The sequence below is a fragment of the Haemaphysalis longicornis genome, unplaced genomic scaffold (genome assembly GCF_048455015.1).
Source record: "Haemaphysalis longicornis isolate Haplotype H1 unplaced genomic scaffold, Haemaphysalis longicornis Haplotype H1 scaffold_4, whole genome shotgun sequence".
Taxonomy (NCBI): domain Eukaryota; kingdom Metazoa; phylum Arthropoda; class Arachnida; order Ixodida; family Ixodidae; genus Haemaphysalis; species Haemaphysalis longicornis.
The window spans coordinates 118823383-118842208 of NW_027526361.1; the positions used below are offsets into that span (position 1 = coordinate 118823383).

At 46.4% G+C, this 18826-nt stretch overlaps 1 protein-coding gene across 1 annotated transcript; it reads right to left on the reverse strand.

Annotated features, from left to right (window-relative positions):
• Positions 1-4053: 4053 nt before the first annotated feature.
• LOC144179325 (serine beta-lactamase-like protein LACTB, mitochondrial) lies at positions 4054-18394 on the reverse strand. Its single transcript, XM_077707621.1, has 7 exons — positions 17934-18394; positions 17788-17854; positions 13905-14095; positions 12180-12278; positions 11992-12091; positions 10816-10981; positions 4054-5431 (listed from the first exon to the last, which is right to left on the reverse strand). The coding sequence occupies exons 1-7, from the start codon at positions 18264-18266 to the stop codon at positions 4888-4890; spliced, it is 1500 nt and encodes a 499-aa protein (XP_077563747.1). The 5' UTR covers positions 18267-18394; the 3' UTR covers positions 4054-4887.
• Between the last annotated feature and the right edge of the window lie 432 nt (positions 18395-18826).

Consider the following 18826-nt stretch of genomic DNA (forward strand, 5'->3'; position numbering starts at 1 on the left):
GGCAACACTAATTGACAAAAAAAGTTGCTATCAATGGATGTCAGACAATGCAAGGCCACTCGCTGCTTGGAAGTTGTCTGAAGGGCACACGCACAAATAAAAGCCGCCAAAAAACGGGGCCCTCTTCCCTGTGATGTGTCAAAGCAGCGATGATGTGTAACTGTGGCTTAAAGGTAGGTGCCGGATGAGGTCTGCAAACTTTGCAGCAGAATTTTGAGCTCTCTGCTGTTTGTGAAAAGAACAATATTGGCTCTAGGATGCCCTTGAACCCGCAACCTCATCATTATCAGCATATTTATAAAATGCCAAGAGAGACTGCCCACCGACGGCAGAATCGCCGAATGAAGGCCAAATCAAGCACAAGAAACCTCCTCCACTGAAGACTTCAAACTGGTCCCGTCGTGCGCTGCCCGAGCCTATTCTTTGCCACCTAATTTTCTCATTTCTTCCAATGTGTTGACAGTATTCCCCTATTTCTAGTCCTGTCTCTTAGTAACTGCTCTGTTACCCTGGTGGTCCAACAGTTGTCATTTCCCTGCACTACATGTCCAGCTTGAGCTGTTTCTTTTTTATGCGAAGCAGCTTGTGGTCGTGCCTGTTTCCTCCGCCATTGTGCGGCGTCCACACCCCCACTGCGCATGCGCATCCTCCTCCCCCTCCTCTCTCATCTCCTCTCCGGCATTCCTCCTCTTCTCTCCGAAGCTCCTCTCCGGGATTGCGCAACGAATGGCAACACCTGCGGCTCCGCGCGCGATGTGAAGCAGCTTAGGGTTAGAGGTACCGCTGCATACTCTGCTGGGGGCGCCTGTAGCTCCGTGGTATAAATGATGCGCACACGCGCTCCGCTACCCTCATTCTCCTCCCGCAACGCCCCAATGAGTGCCACGGGCAACGCCGCCGGTAACGCCCCCTGCAACGCCAGCGTCAACGCCAGTGTCAGCGCCGCGGAGAAGAGGGCTCGAGCCGCTGCCACGAAACGGCAGCGACGACAGGCCGATCCCAAACTTCGGGCTCGCGAAGCTGAAAGGAAACGTCAATGCCGCCAAGAAGCAGCTACTGATGCAACGAGGGCTTGTGCAGCTGAAGCCGCATGTCAACTATGAAATGGGAACTTGCGTTGACCCCATGGCTGCTTCGCATACTACTCAGGGTTCCCCTATGGGAAGATGGCAAAATTTTTTTTAAATTCTTAATTTCAACTATGATGTTCCCCACGCAAGTTTGTTTCATGATCCAAGACGCTCCCCTCTCACCTCCCGGTGTTACCAAGGCTCGAGCTGGCCCAAGTTTTCTTTCCAGGTGCTCGTAAGGTTCAAAGTTTGCACCCCATGTGTCACCATCGACAGTACAGGTTGGTTGTACATCATCATGATTATCATCATCAGCTTGTCTACACCCACTGCAAAGCAAAGGCATCTCCCATAGATCTCCAATTATCCCGGTCCTGTGCTAACTGCGGCCCATTTACCCCTGCAAACTTTTCGATCTTGTCTGCCCATCTAACTTTCTGCTGCCCCCTGCCACACTTTTCTTTAGGGTTCCACTCTGTTACCCTCAATGACCAACGGTTATCTTGCCTTCGCATTACATGCCCTGCCCACGTCCATTTCTTCCTAATTTCTACTAATACGTCCTCAACAAGTGTTTGTTCCCTGACCCAATCCGCTCTCTTCTTGTCCCTTAGTGTTACACCTGTCATCTTCTGTTCCATTGCCCACCAAGTCCTCCTGAATATACATATGCCATTGTACACACATGTACATATGTTGTACATATGCCTCTTTTCAGTGATAGAGGTAGCCGACTGTTCATAATTTGGGAGTGTTTCCCAAGTCTACTTAATTAAGCCTGTTTGAGATCTGCATTAACAGCCTGGCCAAGGTAGTTGAATCCGTTCACCTGTTGCAACATTTCTTCACCTGGGGTAAAGAGGGTGCTTCCTGCACGTCTGTTTAGCACTTCTCTATACTTAGGTAGTATCTATTCTACCGGCAGCCAGTAGAAACACCTCGGAAACTTTCTCCCGGCGTTCGCCTGTGGTTGGCTAAGCATGCCGACTGGAGCATCAACGGGCAAATACTCCACAAAACCCACCCTGTTGGTATCCCTGTGTGGTATAATACTCACTTCCAACTGAAAGGACAAAGGTTCAAATCCAGAATAGTGTTGTTTTTTTTGTTTTGTTTTTTTCCTGCTGCTTGCAGAATTTGAAAAGTTTTTGATCATCGGGCTTTGATTAGCGAATGTTTGCGCAGTCGGGTTATAGCTACTAGAAGCATGATATCGACGCACAGGAGTTTTACTGGGCTGGGTTGGGATCTGCCATTGCAGTTCAACAATACTAGATTGTGTTTGGTGTAGTTGGTCTAGGTTAGGTTCGGTTAGCTTATGTTATGATAGATTAGGTTATGTTAGGCAAGGTCTTTTTGGTTAGCTAATGCTTTGTTAGGCCGTGTTAGGTGACTATTTTCGTCACTGCTGAAGCAGGCTGGGAGAATAACAAAGATGCTTATTTTTAAGGGAAATGTAACATGCATTTATAAGCCAATGAGAGGCGAGTGCCAGCAGAATTTGATAGGTAGGTATTTCTCCTGACTGGAAAACAGCGTGAAAAGGCAAAAAGACAAGAGGAAGGAGAACACGAACACAGCGCTGACTCACAGTTGAAAGTTTGTTGTTTCACACGCAGACGCTCTTGTCAGCGCTGCGTTGGTGACCTTTTTCCTCTAGTGTTTTCATCTTTTCACACTGTTTTTCAGTGGTGGCAAACCAGCTCGCCCCAGCTATTAGCTTTATTACCCCTAAATGCCGGCAGACACAATTAATGCTGCCTTAGATTTATTCATGTTCATCTTTAACCCAATGGCCGAGTGCAGATTCATAGGCAATTTTTGCAGATCTTTTCTACACTCGCTTAGCAAGACTATATCGTCGACAATCCTTATTTATCCATAGTCCTGACTTCTACCGGTCAAGTTTCCTGAATACCGCTTTCAGACAGGCTGTAAACAGGTTTGTACGTCACACGTTTTGTATGGATAGACAGATTTCTGGAGGAGGCAGTTTCCAGAGAATGCTTGCACATTGAAATTTACATGTAAATAGGTAGTAGTATGTATGACCTAATTAGTTACAACAATGCCAGAAGTGTTTGGTTAGTTTGAAACGATTTCTTTTGAATGAATATAAATGAATTCATACTAATGAAGTGCAAACGAAACGTAGCCATGCAACCTCATTAGTCAACTCTAACAATACCATGGTTTTACATTTTTGAACCGAGACGGTTAAATTTTTTTAGGCTTGTATTTTCCTGCCTACGCTGTTTTAAATAATTAGAGTTCGTTAACTATGCATTTCACAGAGCTACCAGTTGTTTCCCCGTTGCCTTAGGCGTTACCTAGTGTGAGTGCGTAATAAATTTGGCAACGGTGAAATTTTGCTCCAGTTGGTGTTTAAAAGGCCACATCCATTTCAACGAGTCCAGGGACAAAAACTTTCCAGCTCTTTTGCAAACCCTCTGCAGCTTGCGAATGTGTACAGTACCCAAGCAAGCTACACTCACTGAGTAACACGAACTCCCAGCATGTGCGTTTTATCATGTGTTGCACATACATGTGATTTGTGACAAGTTTTGACCACGGAAACTCGAGCAGTATTGCGGAGCATCAGTTATGTGCTAGTTTGAGCAAGGCTGCAGCTCTTAGACTGCTTGCCGCTGACAGCAAACAGAAAGCAAGGAATGGGAGAAAAACGAGAGCTTCCAGCAAAGGTGGAATCGGTGTTCATTGCAAGCTCCACCAACTGTGCACCCTGCCTCTGATAAGGCATCGAAAGACAAACGCATGCTTGTATAAACAAATGATATAAGCACTGAGGCATGCTGGTGTTGAAGATCAGATCTCTATCATTTGTTTGAAAAAATGTGCGCAAGCGCAAATAAAAAGCACTTCAGGGACAGTTGCATTTGGGACTTGTAGCAGTTTTCTCCGAGTGAAACCGCTGTTTGATGGAGACTATGGCCCACGGGCCTGTCAGCTGTGTGCAGCAAGATACGGCAACACCTTCCCTTTATTTTTTATGTCACACTTTTTAGCACCTTTCAGCTGTGGAATGAAACTGCAAATTGGGCAGCATACTTTTAGGAATCCGTATGCTCTGACGGGATTTTACAGAAGATTACAAGACAACTGCAGCTGTGTCTTCCGCATTGCAATCACATGCTTTCTTTACATACTCCCCAGCTATTGCTGCTGCTGCCTGCACTGCGACATCTGAGACGTATACTTTGTTTGTCTATAGGTAATGAAAAGTGGCTGCTTTTTTCCTTTTATTGACAGCACAAGGATTTATTCACAGCAATGAGATCAGAGCTGGAGTGCTACCATGCCTCGATTATCACGCACATACACAATACTTCGTAGTCATAAAACCACAGTATACTACCCAAAACTGACAACTCACACACCTTTTTGTTCCTCCTTACGCTTTGTTTACCCAGTCTCGCATGCTCCCTTTATTGAGCAACCGGCATTTCACGGGCACTCAAGCTTGAGATGTATAAAAACACATTTTACAGTACACAGACAACACAGTAGCTATGTTCCCTTGCCACTTCTGGCAATGTACATGGTCTTAAAGAAAAAGAGAAATACATAGACTGCACAGCACACAAACCACAACACTTGTAGACCAGCATCCAAGAAGAAAAGCACACATTTCACAATACACAAACAACACAGTAGTTATTATGTTCTGTTGCTTCTTTTGGCAATGTGCATGGTCCTAAAAAAACGAGAAGAGGATTGCATACCACACAAACCACAGCACTTGTAGACCAGGTTTGAGAAAAATGTACTGACTGCCGCACACTCCACGAACGACCCACTAAGAGCAGAGTTCCGCAAACTCCCTGGCTATCCCGAGAGCAATGTTTCCGTAGCCAGCGTTGGAGACGTTCCCAACCACGGCCACGACGACGCCCCTAGGTGGGGCGGGGTTGGTTCGCGTAGAGGGGAGCTTGCTGGTTTCCTCAGGGTTCCAGGCGGAAGGGAGGAGCGCGAGAGCCGAGGTCCCTCCCATGGATCCGCCCGTGTGGAAGGCCGCGAATGGCGGCCACTCTCCGCAGCCGCCGGGCTTCTCTCCGCTTTCGGTGAGGTTCCAGCCCATGCCGTAGCTGAGGAAGGCCGAGCGATCCCAGTGGTTGTGCACTTTGGCGTGCGGGGTCCAGAGCTGGCGCACGGTCTCCGGCCGAAGGTAGCCCGGCCGGTGTCCGGCCGCGTCGTCGGCCTGCGCGCAGTACAGCATGGCGTTGCCAAAGCGCACCAGGTCGTCCACGGTGGAGATGAGACCGCCGCCGGCCCACTTGTACGAGCTGTCCACCTGTTGGGTGTTGCTGAGCACGCCGGACTTGGTATCGCGCGTGTAGAACCTGCGAGTGGGGCGTGGTTTGGTGGGGCTGTCTTGTCTAGTGCCGCATGTCTTGGGTTTTAAAGACAATAGCATTTCTTGGTCTGGCCAAAACGCAAACATTTCTGTAAGTCTTTCCCCCAAATCGGCCATAAACGTAGCCGGTGGTTCTCCTCACAAGTGGTTAATGACTCACTGGCAATTTGCAAATTGTAGGACCCACTGCTGGGTCACCAACCAGCAACTCAAGAAGTACTAGTGCCCACTGATGACCTATTTATGAGTCATTACAGGGTCACACACCCAGGTCAGAGCAGAGGAGAATGGGGTAAAGCAGTGGGAGGGACAATTGGGACAGAGAAAGGATGAACAGGAGAAGAAGAAATAGAATAACTCAGTGCAATTCCACACTGTGAAGGTAGATGACCAGCAGAGCTGTTTGTGGGTTATTGGTTGAACCTAAACTCCCGCTCAAACTGCACCATTACGCCAGAGAAGCGTTCAGTGGGATTGTAGCCAAGCCTACGTCTTGAATTTTCAGCCTTGCCGTTTTCGGGGATGGACATTGCGCTTACGCTTTGGCATCCGCGGCCTGACCTTCATCGGTGGGCTCCTTCCGCCGCCTTCACACCCACTACCACCTATTTTTTCTTTATGAGTAGGCTTCACTGCGCAACAGACAATGTGGGAAAGCCAGCTTGCAAAGCCCAAGCGTACACCCATCTCCTTAAAGTCGGATTCACTTCTAAACACAAGCGCATTGCTGAGAATACCTTCTTCTGGGGCAATTTATGCCATCTTACGCTTTTCTCGTACATAAAAAAAAACGGGGGATGAGCTTATGACAGCTCCGCTGTAAAGGTGTGAGAGAGGGTGAGAGGAGTGGGATGAGGAGGAGTAAAGGGGCAAGATGGGAATGGAGAGTGGGTGATGGAAGTCACTAGAATGTCGGGATTCGCAAATATTTCAATGCTAAATTCATACTGAATTAAAAGTTGGAGCCCCTAATGCTCAGATTTAGGAATAATTAGAAGCGCGGAGCATTCGTACTCCTTAAAATCTTTGCTTGCTGGCCTGATCTGCCAGACACAACAAGGGCGACTATACCACAAAAAACTACCACATTGAAGCCAATTTTCGAGTTAGCGGGCACTTTGCCAACTTTCCGTTTTGCCAACCAACGCAGCTTTTCATTAGGCCTTTATCCATAACCAAAGGCGCTGCCACATATTCAGAGCCACGCACAGAAAAGGCGGGTGCGGCACGATACCCAGCCGCGCTGCCGCTTAGGGCAAGACAAGTGATGTAATATCCAAAGAGGATCGACCTGTTATCGATCTTTGCACACAATCTGCCACTCAACCTTTACACTCCAAGCTGCTTTCGCTGATAGCAGATAACATTGCCACATGGCCCACTCAAATGCCGGAAGAAAAAGAAACATAGATAAATGCATACTTGTAACATCGCTTCTTCCACCTTGACAATGACCCAGAGATAATATGCACGTAGCATCAAAACAAGGGTTCTTCAAATATCGATAAGACATTGCCCCTATCACCTGCGCCTCGCTGATGTGTGTCTCAGCCTATCCGGAGACATCCTAATCGCGGGAAAAAAGAGACCGTGGCCCTTCCATGAAAGCATTCTTTAATTTAAAAAAATAAATGGATAAAAATGCATTTTCAGTAACTTGGATCAAACAAGCAAAAACAAGGAGATACACAAATATTTAGGCTCACACCTCTAAAAGTTGATTTGAACTGGAAGAAATATTTACAACATTTCAAACAGTGTTTTTACCACTGCTGAACTCAAATTCAACCCCCATACTTGCGCCCCTCTATTCAAAGGCTGCTCATGGCAAGTTACGGCTGGCTGCGTGAGCACAAATAAACGCTGGTTATATCTGCTGCACGACTTTCTTTGTCCAACTTTTCGCACGATCTTCGTTTTATGGGCAGAAACCAGCTGTAGCGAGAGAGTGAATGGCACTGTTTAGGCGATTCCCAGCGCAACTTAACAAAAGAGAAAAAAAAAATGACATTCAGCAAATCCTTCCGCAATGCTTTAAAACGCGCAAGGTCTTTTTTTTACTCCTGAAAGCCACAATATCTGTAGGAAACTAGCACGCATTGAAGTAAGGACAGCATTGAACTGCCACAGCCTCTTGTTGACAGGAGAGGACGCAACTGGTAAGCATAAAATAACAGCTCTGCACCTGTAAATCAATTCACAAAATTGAATGTGACCTGAAATAATTTCGGAACAATTTTTTGGTCAGCCTGAAGGCCAGAGAAACAATTTTTAGATTGGACAGAAATCTCAAGTTTGGGCTACGGCAAACATGATAAATTCCCTATAATTGTTAGTCGTTACAGGCAGAAGACATAACGCTCAATGAAATCCTGAATGTTGAGAAACTTCCCTGCCATATAATGAAAGTGTCTCTTCAGCCGATTGTAAGCCATGAGGAGACTTTACAGCCAGTTGCTACTTTAATCCAAGAACAACCTTGAAAGAACTCGTCAAACCTCCGAAAGCCTTGTTGCACACTTGCAGCGAAACTAACATTGGTTGTACAAGCTGGATCACGCACGCCGCTGCCAAAAATTCGCAGAAGATATTCGGACAATGCTTCAAGAAGATCTAGAAGGCAACGCAAGCCGCATCGGAATACGTTGCAGCCATTTTTGCACAAACCGGCTGTACAAGTCAGAAAATTTCCTCACTCATTCTGTATAGCTGATCTTTTGGTGTGGTGTTAAACACAAGCGGCATGTTTCAGCAGAACTCGCGAAGACTGCATAGCTAACCAGCTAATCTTCAAAAGAAATGCAAATGTACTGAACAGCTGTCATTAGACGAACCCAAATGCTGCGGCGCATGTCTTTCATCTTTGTAGTTTCTTCTCTTCTCTCTTTTCTTTTTGCATCCAAATATTGCAGCTGTTTCCAGGCAGGTACAAGCGAACATTTCTTAAATGCTCGTCCACATTTTATTAGCGCTTAAATTTGCATTTACCAATATCTGTGCATACCGGTGTGTGTACCAAGAGTATTTTACCAGTTAAAATGCTTCCAGTGCAGCACATGTGTTGCGCGAGTTTCAATATTTCTACCCCGCTCTCAGGAAACGTTAAATACAGTTCTGGATTCAGTTTCAAGCACTCTCTTAAAGTGGAGCCATTAATGTAAGAACAAAATCCTGCAGCTTGCACTTTTGGTGCAAGTTTGTGGTGCAACAGCGGAGCTGGTGTTTGACCTAGCTTCTTCTGGTTTTGCTAAGTTTTGCTAGGCTCTGCTGAGTTTTGTTAGGTATTGCAACGTTCTTGCTAGGCTTGGCTAAGCGTTGAGGGGTGGGGTCAGGTTTAGCCGGATGTTATTTGCAAGGCCATTCCGGTTGGTCCCCCCACACTGCCATCTGATCCAAGGGGGAAACAAACTAGGTTGGCCCCCAACTCCGCTCTTTCTCCAGCCTTGCACCACTGGTGCAAGCTGCAGGAGCAGGAGGAGGCAAAACGTTTATTGAGAAAAAGGGTGGCATCCTCAGTTCAGGAGGCTGCGCGCCGCCGCTGCTCGCGTGGCCCACTGGATCAGGCTGAGCTGCTCCTGCAGGTCCGAGCTGGTCAACGCGCATTCCCACTGCTCGGGGGTAGGGTAGGGGAGAGGAACAGGGTCTTGAGGGCACAGGAAGACGAGGTGGGCAGTGGTGGCTGGAACTTGACAGTCCGGGCAGTTGTACTCGAAGCGTGAGGGGGAGATGTGGGAGAGGAGGGTGGAGTTATAGTATGTGCCAGTTCGTAGTCTGCGCCAGATTCGTGATTCTTCGACGGACAGGGTAGGGTGGGGCGGAGGATATTTTCGGCGAGCGTGGCGGTAGTGGGATAAGATCGGGTCGGTGAAGCAGGGTGGAAGAGGATGGATAGTGGCCGTCGTAGAGTCCGAGCCGCCTGGCCCTGTAGGGAACGCCCGGAAGTGAAGCTCACGGGCTGCAGCATGTGCTGCTTCATTCCCAGGGAGTGAGGCGTGTCCTGGGGTCCACACGATTGTTATTGTAGGTAGGTCGCGAATGGCTTTCAGGAGCTTGAGCGCCGCCGGGGGTACTCTTCCCTGGAGGTAATATCGGCAGGCTTGTTGAGAGTCTGTGATTATGGTTAGGTGGGTGGTGGGTGTGTGGGTGGCCGCCGCGAGGGCAATGGCGGTGGCTTCAGCAGCGTTCGAATAAAGATGAAAGAAGGTAGCGGCGTTGAGAACGGTGCCCTCGTTGTCCGTGACTGCTAGGGTCGAGCGGGGGTGTGATGGGGTTTGGGCGATGTCGCTATAGCGAGCATCCGGGGCTGAGGCGTAATTTCGTTCAAAGTGCTGCACTCTGGCTTTGCATCGGCCTGGGTTGTATACGGGATGCATGTGACGTGGAATTGGTGCCACCTTGATATTGGTCCGGATATGGGGAAGAAGGGGGTGAAGCTCGTTATGAGGGTTCGGCGTGGGGCGGGTTAGTGACATGAGGACAGTTCGGCCGGTAGGAGTGAGGGACAGGCGTGCCAATTGACTTGTCTGTTGTGCTTCGAGGAGTTCAGAGAGGGTGTTATGCAACCCCAGTTGAAGCAATTTCTGTGTGGCGGCGAAAGCTGGGAGGCCTAGAGCGATCTTGTAAGCCCGGCGAATGAGTGCATCCAGCTTGCTCTGTTCTTGAGGTTTGAGGCAGATGTAGGGGGTGCCGTATGCAAGGTGGCTTAGAAGTAGGGCGTGAACGAGACGGCAAGTGCCCTGTTCCCTCAGTCCATGTTGGTGTGTGCAGATTCGCCGGATGAGATGGATAAGTTGCGATATCGTGCCCTGCAGTTGTGGGAGGAGTGCTGCTCCAGACCCATCCACGTGAAAAGGCACGCCGAGAATTCGCAGGGTTTTCACTTTTGGCACCAGTGCATCTTTGATAGTAACTTGAGGGTCTGGGGTGGTGCTCGGGGGTCGACCACGCGTTCTGGTGCGGAGGACCAAGAGAGCGGACTTTTGGACGTTGGCCCCCTGGCGGCGTAATCGTGCAAGCTTCAAAAATTTTTTTTTTATTTTTAGTAGTCCAAGCAAGACTATCCCCTTTAAAAAATACACATATGCCCCTTGCGCTCACACTTGAGCAAGTGCACAAGCTGTCTTCACTGTTTTAACACCATATCTGCAGTGGTGCACCCTTTACAGGCAGTGCAGTTTTTTTGTATTTTTTTTTGCTAACGCCACCAGGCCAAGTTCAAGCTTAAACAGCCCCGCTGTTAAAAGCTGATGGCTTACAGCAATAGGCACTTGACTTGGAACAGCTAGAGATTAAACTTCACTTTGCATTTTGTCGGGAAACCCTACTAATGTCCCCTTTGTTTAACTGTGGCCCCTGGTAACAACTTCTCACCTTGAACGGTTGTAGATGATGGGCTCGTTCTGGTCGAGAAAAGTGCTGTTCATGCCGAGCGTCTTGAGCAGCCTCTTCAGGTGGCTTGTGAAGGCTTCCTTGCTCGCACCTTCCACGGCAGCACTGATCAGGGTCCAGCCGTAAGTGGTGTAGTGGTACGCCGTGCCTGTCGTTTGTGAAAGATGGCAAGGTGCAACGCAGATGTGACAGCCCTGAGATTAAGTGCAAGCCTGATACACCGAACCTGGCAGCACAAACTTGACGACATGCAAAAATATTCCACAAAGCAAAACCAAAGGCAGTGAATGCATCATACACTACATGGCATATATAGAACCACAATGCTAAAGCAACAAAAAATACATCTCGGAAAAGCAAACAGCATGTAGCCTTCAAACGGAGTGGTTCTCAGTGGTGGATGTGTTGGGGAGAGCTACTAGAGTGAAGTGCCAGGGACCGACGAGGTGGCAAAAAATTACATGTGACATATCGTTGCAGTAATGTTGCCACCTGCCAGAAGGGTATTTTTGCAGTTGTTTACCTACTATTTTTATTTCTGTTTCATATCTGTCCTGGCTTTTCCCTTTCTTTGTTTCCTTCATCTTGCTTTTTGGAACACAAGTAACAACACTGCACCAACTAGACCAGTCTAAAACGCTAAATTGAACTTTTTTTGCAAGTTATGAAGCTTTATTGTATGTAACTTTATAGAGATGCTCATCGAACTGCAAACGTGTCCAGTTTGGTCAGCCATGAAGTAAAAGCATAGTTCGCGCCGAAAATTTAGGGAACAATTGCATCAATCACATGAGCAAACTGATTAATTATTTAGGCACTAAATCTGGTGCAGGCGCTATAAAAGCTTTCAGTAACAATTAAGAGCAAAATTAACTTTTGTGTACAGCCGAGATGACTTCGCACTTTCACAAAATGTATATCCATTCTCACTGACTTTGTAAAGCAGAAATCATAACTTTTTACAATGAGCAAAGCAATCTCAGGGGCACGTTGGTCTTTCGACATTATAGGATAAGACACGCAAAATAAAGACGGAACAAACAGAAAGAAGGCACCTCACAATGCATTTTGGTGACTTCTTTCTGTTCGTCCCATCTTTTCTTTCGCGCATTTTATCCTATCATTTTTACAACAAATACAGCGTGCAGGTTCCCTCACCTGGTGGGTCAAGGAGGGGATCGTCTTTGAATATCTCCAAAGCCTCTTCTGTGGTTTTGAACTTCCGCGTGCTGTAGAACTCGGGGAACTCGGTGTCTCGCTGAAAAATTCACGCATTCGACTACTGCTGGGACGTGCAACCGCACCTCGTGCAAAAAGTGCAATGTTTTCACAAAGTGCAAACTTACGCTGCCCCCATTTTTTGCAGACTGGTTGTTCTTGCTGGAGTTGGCATAGTGGCGGATCCCGCTGACATGAGAGACCAGATCCCTCAAGGTGATCACAACCTGTGGGTTGGTATATAAAGTGCAGCGACAAATTGATGCACCCACCCCACAACCTGTATTGAGAATGCACTGTAAACCTTCAATGTGAGCCAAGCTTGCTCGTCTGAACAGTGGACTACATTTGAAAAAGACAAGAACAGCACTTCCGGCAGCCCTATCCTTGCATCATACATCATGATTTGTGGCTAAAACATTGAGTGTAGACTCGCAATCCATTTGAAACTGCCATAGAGATGGTAATATAAGACAGTGCAGGAAAAACGAAGGCGCACTACAGCACTGTAGAACTTAGCAGCCCTAGCAGCCTTGCAGCTACAAATTAGATGACTGTGTGTATCGTATTTGCACGATTCTAACGCACACCCTTATTGCTAAAAATAGCCTTCAAATTTGTGTGCACGTTACAATCGGGCTCAAAACCGAAATGGGCATACCTTAGCCAGCTGCTGCACATACCGTATTTACTCAAATATAAGGCGAGCTTTTTTTTTTTTTTCCAAGATTCGTAGTCTCAAAGTCATACCCCGCCTTATATTCGAAGCTCTGTACATATATATGGCGATTTCTTTAACTATTTAAACTATTTTAACTATTTCTTTAACTTTATAAGGCGGTTGCCTTATAATCGAATAAACATGGTATTTCTGCTGCTGCAATTATCACCTAGTTTACAACTCCAAAGAGATACCACTATGAAGCATCCATCAAGGGCAAGGTAGTTTTTCTTGCCGACAGCGAACAGAAACTAGCAGCATCACGCAAACTGGCGTGCTCGAGACTTGTGTGCACGATTGACGTAAACAAAATAGAGCCACATTTTCATTCAAGGCTTCACCGGCCCTCAGCACAGAAGTTTTCGAGAGCTTCAAGACTCTCGGGTGGAATTCATAAATTAGTAGCGAATGAACCAATGACCAGTCACGTGTAAAATTATGAAGATTTGCTTGAATTTGCAAACACTTTCGTTGTTCCCCGCTCCAGTTTTAATGCCAGCAGGAATAAGCAAGTTTATGAAGCACGCTGGTTTTTTTTCTGCTACAATCGCGTGCATCAAATAAAATGTCTTTTTCCAGGTACGTGGTGTCGTCTTGTACATCCGTGCGGTAGAATTGGCGTGAAACTATTTTTTAGAATTTTCCTCCGTAAGCTTACCTGCGCGTTACAGTTGGGGGTGCGTTAAAATCGTGCAAGTATGGTACTGCAGCTTCGTTATACTCTGGTACACCTTAAAAACAACAATGAATGTTGCCCCATGAGTGCCTTCATGCAACTATTTTGATTGTGACATGAATCATTTCCGTAATTTTTTGGACTTAATCTGCATATTAAACTCCTTTTTATTAAACTGCAACAACGATAAGCAAACTATTTGAGCAGAGCAAACAGTGTCATGCATTGAGCACCATTTCCCTTCAAAACGCGCACACAGTGAAGTCCTGAGACCATCGCACCGGGAGAGTGATACACTACGCGAGCTATTGCCATTCTTAGTTTGTACACTAGTACAACAATGTTCGATGTACACATTTGCCATAAGCAATCTTAAGAACCGTAATGGCTGTTATTAGAACCCTCAATGCACGTGTGTGTGTATGTGTATGAAAAGAAGCAGGCGGAATCACCCACTGGTTTGCCGTTGAAGGTCTTCTGTGGGAAGCTGGGCACGTACTCCTGGATGGGCTTGTCCAGATCAATCCTTCCCTCTTCCCAGAGCTTGGCGACAGTCGTCATGGCGATCGGCTTGCTGATGCTGCCTATGCGCATCACCGTGCGCCTGGTGCATGGCACCCTGTTCTCAACGTCCGCGTAGCCCAGGCCTGCATAAGGGACATTTCAAGCGAAGCGCATTTAAATTTCCCGCCACATCACTGCCATGCATGCACGCTTCGAAGTTGGCTGGGCAATTGTTTATAGCAGTCCTGTAAAAGAGTTTGTGGTGTAATGACATAGTACATGCAAACCCCCACTATATTTTATTTGTACATGAACAGCATTTGTGCACCATGTATTAATATATATATATATATATATATATATAGTAAAAAGGGGCGCAATAAAAACCATAACAAGTTTACTTCGAAAACAACTTTACATCGACGTTTCGGATGGGGACGGTCCCCGTCCGAAACGTCGATGTAAAGTTATGTTTTCGAAGTAAACTTGTTATGTTTTTTATTGCGCCCCTTTTTACTATTTAACCGTCACTAGCCTAACCGTTTATCTTATATATATATATATATATATATATATATATATATATATATATATATATATATATATATATATATATATATATATATATATATATATATATATATATATATATATACATACATAAATTATTCACTACTAATCCTGCAATGCGGAGGACATACACGGACAACAGCTTTCAACTTTATGAATCATATAACACATGCAAAAATGTTTTGAGTTCGGTGAAACCTTGACAATTCAAGTCAACAAACGTGAAAAATCTTCACTCATATGCAAGAAATGGACAAAGAACACTCAAAGTGTCCTCTGACTGACAGCAGCATGTTGAAAGGTGCACGTTAGGAGAGTTGCTTTCAGCAGCTGCATTTTAGGGAACCTGCATAAGACGATGTGCTTTTAGTAGAATAGTTAAAGGAGATGCGTGGCTTGCAGAACGAATGCAAGACGTGATCTTTCAGCGAAAAAGAGACACGGGCGAGATTTTGGTCCGACAAGGAGAGGGCCATTTACATCTCGGCCAACCCCTTATATGTTCCCACAGTGTGGTCTGCGTACAGACAATGTAACTATATTTTCACTCGAAAGTCTCACCCAAGGATGGCACCTAGTTTAAAAAAATTGAAACAACCCATATTCAGTGCAAATGCTGTCAGGTTCCACCCTGAAGCAGGCACAGTTATCACCCTGGCCAATCCCTCATTCATGAAGACAACATTGATGATGATGATTATTTTTGCTTATGAATTAAAACGGAACTGAAAAAATGTGGAGGACACCTGAGCTTTGCATTCAGGCGTAGAGCGCAATTGCATTGTCAGGCCCTGTTCGCACTGCATCATAATTTGCTTGCCGTGCTAGCAGCGTCCGCGAGTGGTGAAAACCTCGCACTGCTGCTCACACGCCCCCTGTTGGGAGAGCACCTTACAATCGTGGGGGTCCAGTGGGTGCCGCAAGGTGGTGCTACGGGATATTTCACTTATGTACAGTCAAAGCCGTCGACGAAGCCGGCTTTGAACGCTATGCATTAAAACGTCACACTAAAACATGGCACAAAATTTGCCCCTCCACTGAAACTGTAGGGATTGGCCACACAGCCCTTTTAATTCTTTTTTCCAGCTCTAAGGTATTGCAGATTCCCAGGTCCAAGAAGCCACCCTCGAAGCACAAAAAGAGAGGCTATTGAAAACAAGAACCGGCAGGGAAATCTTAAGAACGGGCCACACCATTCACACCGAGTTCGTACGAAGAACAACGGAGCTGCAACCAGAACAACGCAAAGCTCTCAAAATTTCACCCATTCCAAAGAAAATGAGCCCCATCTACAACAAAGGTAGAAGACGAGCAAGAATTAACTATATAAGAAACACATACGGGAAAAATCCAGATGCAGTATACACGGATGCCGCCACCAACCACCACGGAATATCATCAGCCGTAGTTGTGGATGCACGGGGCAAACTCCTGGACTTTCTCATGAACAGAAAACAAACATCTCAAGAAGCTGAAACCACAGCCATACTACTCGCTGTAAGATGGGGAGAATACAACAACAAAAACCTCATCATCATCACGGACTCTACAAGAGCCATTAGAAATCTAATATGCGGCCTTATTCCCATAGACACCAGGAATATTCTACCAGCCGAACCAAAAGGCCAACATAGAATATTATGGAGCCCAGCACACGAAGGCCTGGAAGGAAATGAGAGAGCCGACTCCCTAGCGAGGCAAATCAACAGCCGCAGGGAAACGGACCACTCTTACACCCTTCCTCCCTTCATGTCGCTTAATGAAAGGCTTTACACTCAAAGGCAAGCGAGAAAGACCATGCCCGCACCGCATCATATGTTAGATGCCGAAGACGCACGAAACATAAGAAAACTTCAAACCAACGTTTTCCCACACAAATCCAGACTGTCTCTCATGTTTCCAGAGAGATATAACGAAGAATGCCACAAATGCAAATTACGAGCAGACTTATTCCACACAGTCTGGAACTGCCCTATAATTTGGCAACAGAACACCTACCAAACATCCAGAGAGTCCTGGGATTTAGCACTGTCCAGCTCGGACCTTTCGACACAGCGTGAGCTGCTAGAGAGAGCCAAGCTGGGAGCCTTTGCTACTGGAGTCCTGGAAATAGGACTTCACCCATAACTCTTTCCACATTCCCGTCTTCCTATTTTCAAATAAAGTTTACTCTCTCTCTCTCTCTTCCAGCTCTAAGCAAGCACCAAGGCAAGCCTACTTACCTGTACACAGACATTACATTCCTTGCACTAGCACTAAAGTTATGTAAAGTTATGACGTTATACGAGTTTTACTGGAGCATCTTCAACACCCAGTTAGGCAGTCTTCACCTTTCTATTCGCATCACTAAGTAAACCTTCCTTGCCTGCCCTCTTATTATATTGGTCTATCTCCCACTCACTGCTGTCACCAGCTTAATTCTCCATACACCTTGGTAGGTCCTTGTAATGGTCTGCACTGTCAGCACGTTGCATGGACTTGCGTTGTGGCCCCATAAAGGAACGGGGCATTCTGTTTGCAATACATTACTTGCCCTGCTTCAGAGGGATCTGTACACCTTCTGCCAACGGCTCCAGCTGCACAGAACAACAGGACCATTCTGCTGACCCACCGCAGTATCAATCCGCGCTTTATTATGCTATAGATTCATTGCAGTGCAACGAATGGCTGGAGCTGGTATATTTCCAGCCTCCTCCTCTGTCGATTTAAATGCACGCCTGCCCTCTCAAATCCTTTTGATTCCTGTTTTTTCTATGTACTACTAGTGAGCAAAGTGGCACATAGGCCAAGCTCCACTGGGCCAATAATTTGTTGCTTAGAATCTGTTTACTAACTAGATAGGCTGCTTCCTGCCAGACTGGACTCATTCCAGCAGGCTTTTACACATTTGTGGTTCTTTTGGTATTGCTGATAGCAGCGGCCTCCACCTTGAAATTTATTTGGGCATGCATGCAGGCATATCTTTGCGACAATTTTTTTTTTTGTCCGGCAGCAGCTAGCTCTCCGCGAGAATTCGTCGCACTGGCTCGGACTGTCAGCGGCGGTTTCTCTTTCCTGTAATTTTGTTCTAAGTTGCTGGCAATTTCCAGGTTCATTTCTTCGCCCTAGGTGCCCATGTATGCACCTGTATGAGTGCATGCACGTGCACACAATTGCATTTACAGCAGCGAGAAAACAACGAAACATCCCCATAATGTACATCATTTATTTCCATGGCAGTATGCAAGCCGTTAATTGATACTCGAATCTTAAATGCAATACATACCTTCTGCCCAGACGGTTTCTCCGTCAACGCTAACCGCAACTGCGATACCCGGAACACCGCATTCATCCTGTTTAGGGAAACGACAACCTTAAGCGCATGAACTGCTCGAGCGAGCAAAAAACTCACTGGTGTGGTGGTGCACTTACTTTCTTGCGCATTAGCAGCTCGCGGGCATAGTTGATCGCGTTGTCCAACTGTGTCTGGCGCTTCGATGCTTCCGTACAACTGCTTGCGGAGAGAGATTGAACCGTATTCGGAGATTGCGCGAAAACGTTCCGAAAGGCTCCTTGATCAGAAGTCCACGCGATGTAGCCTCCAACACCGAGGCCGATGACACCACCGCAAATCGCCGCGGTTTTTTTTGTACTGCGGTAGCGACTGTTCCGCGAGTTGCCGTGAAGCCCTCTTTGTGCCGACAACCTAACGTCACGAATTCGGCAGCAAAGTGACTGTCGTATAAAACACAGTGCTCTTGTCATCGCCGGGTCTCTTGTGCGCTGTGTCTCCGCACAACAAGGTGGAAGATGCAAAGTCAGACGTCGGACCAGCTGCCGTAACTTGCAGGGCAAACAACTTACGATAACGAAATCACCGCACCGCACCGAAACTAAACAAACAAACAAAAACACCGACGCTTGAGTTGATGTCGCTAGCGATGCGGCTGCCGCCTGCGTCTAGTAGTGCTTTGTTTTTTTTGGACTACACGAAATGAATTCGAGATGTCTGATTTTATTTTCTTATTACAGTCATCCTGCTGTTGTTTTTGAACGCACAGTATGAAGTGGAAGCACAAAAACAGAACGAATTTGAATATGATCCAAGTTTGTACCCCATGTTTTACGACTATCCATTCGGATCGAAGCCCTGTCGTCTGGAAGGAGACCCGGTAAAAGCAACGTTTATAGGTGCTTTATAAACGTTGGGTAAAAGCACTAACGTGTCACTTTGCTTACTATTATCATAATTTCTTTTTAATTTTTCAGTGCCGAATGGGGGTTTCCTTGTGCTGCCCATACTTGATATGTGTTTCGGAAAATCC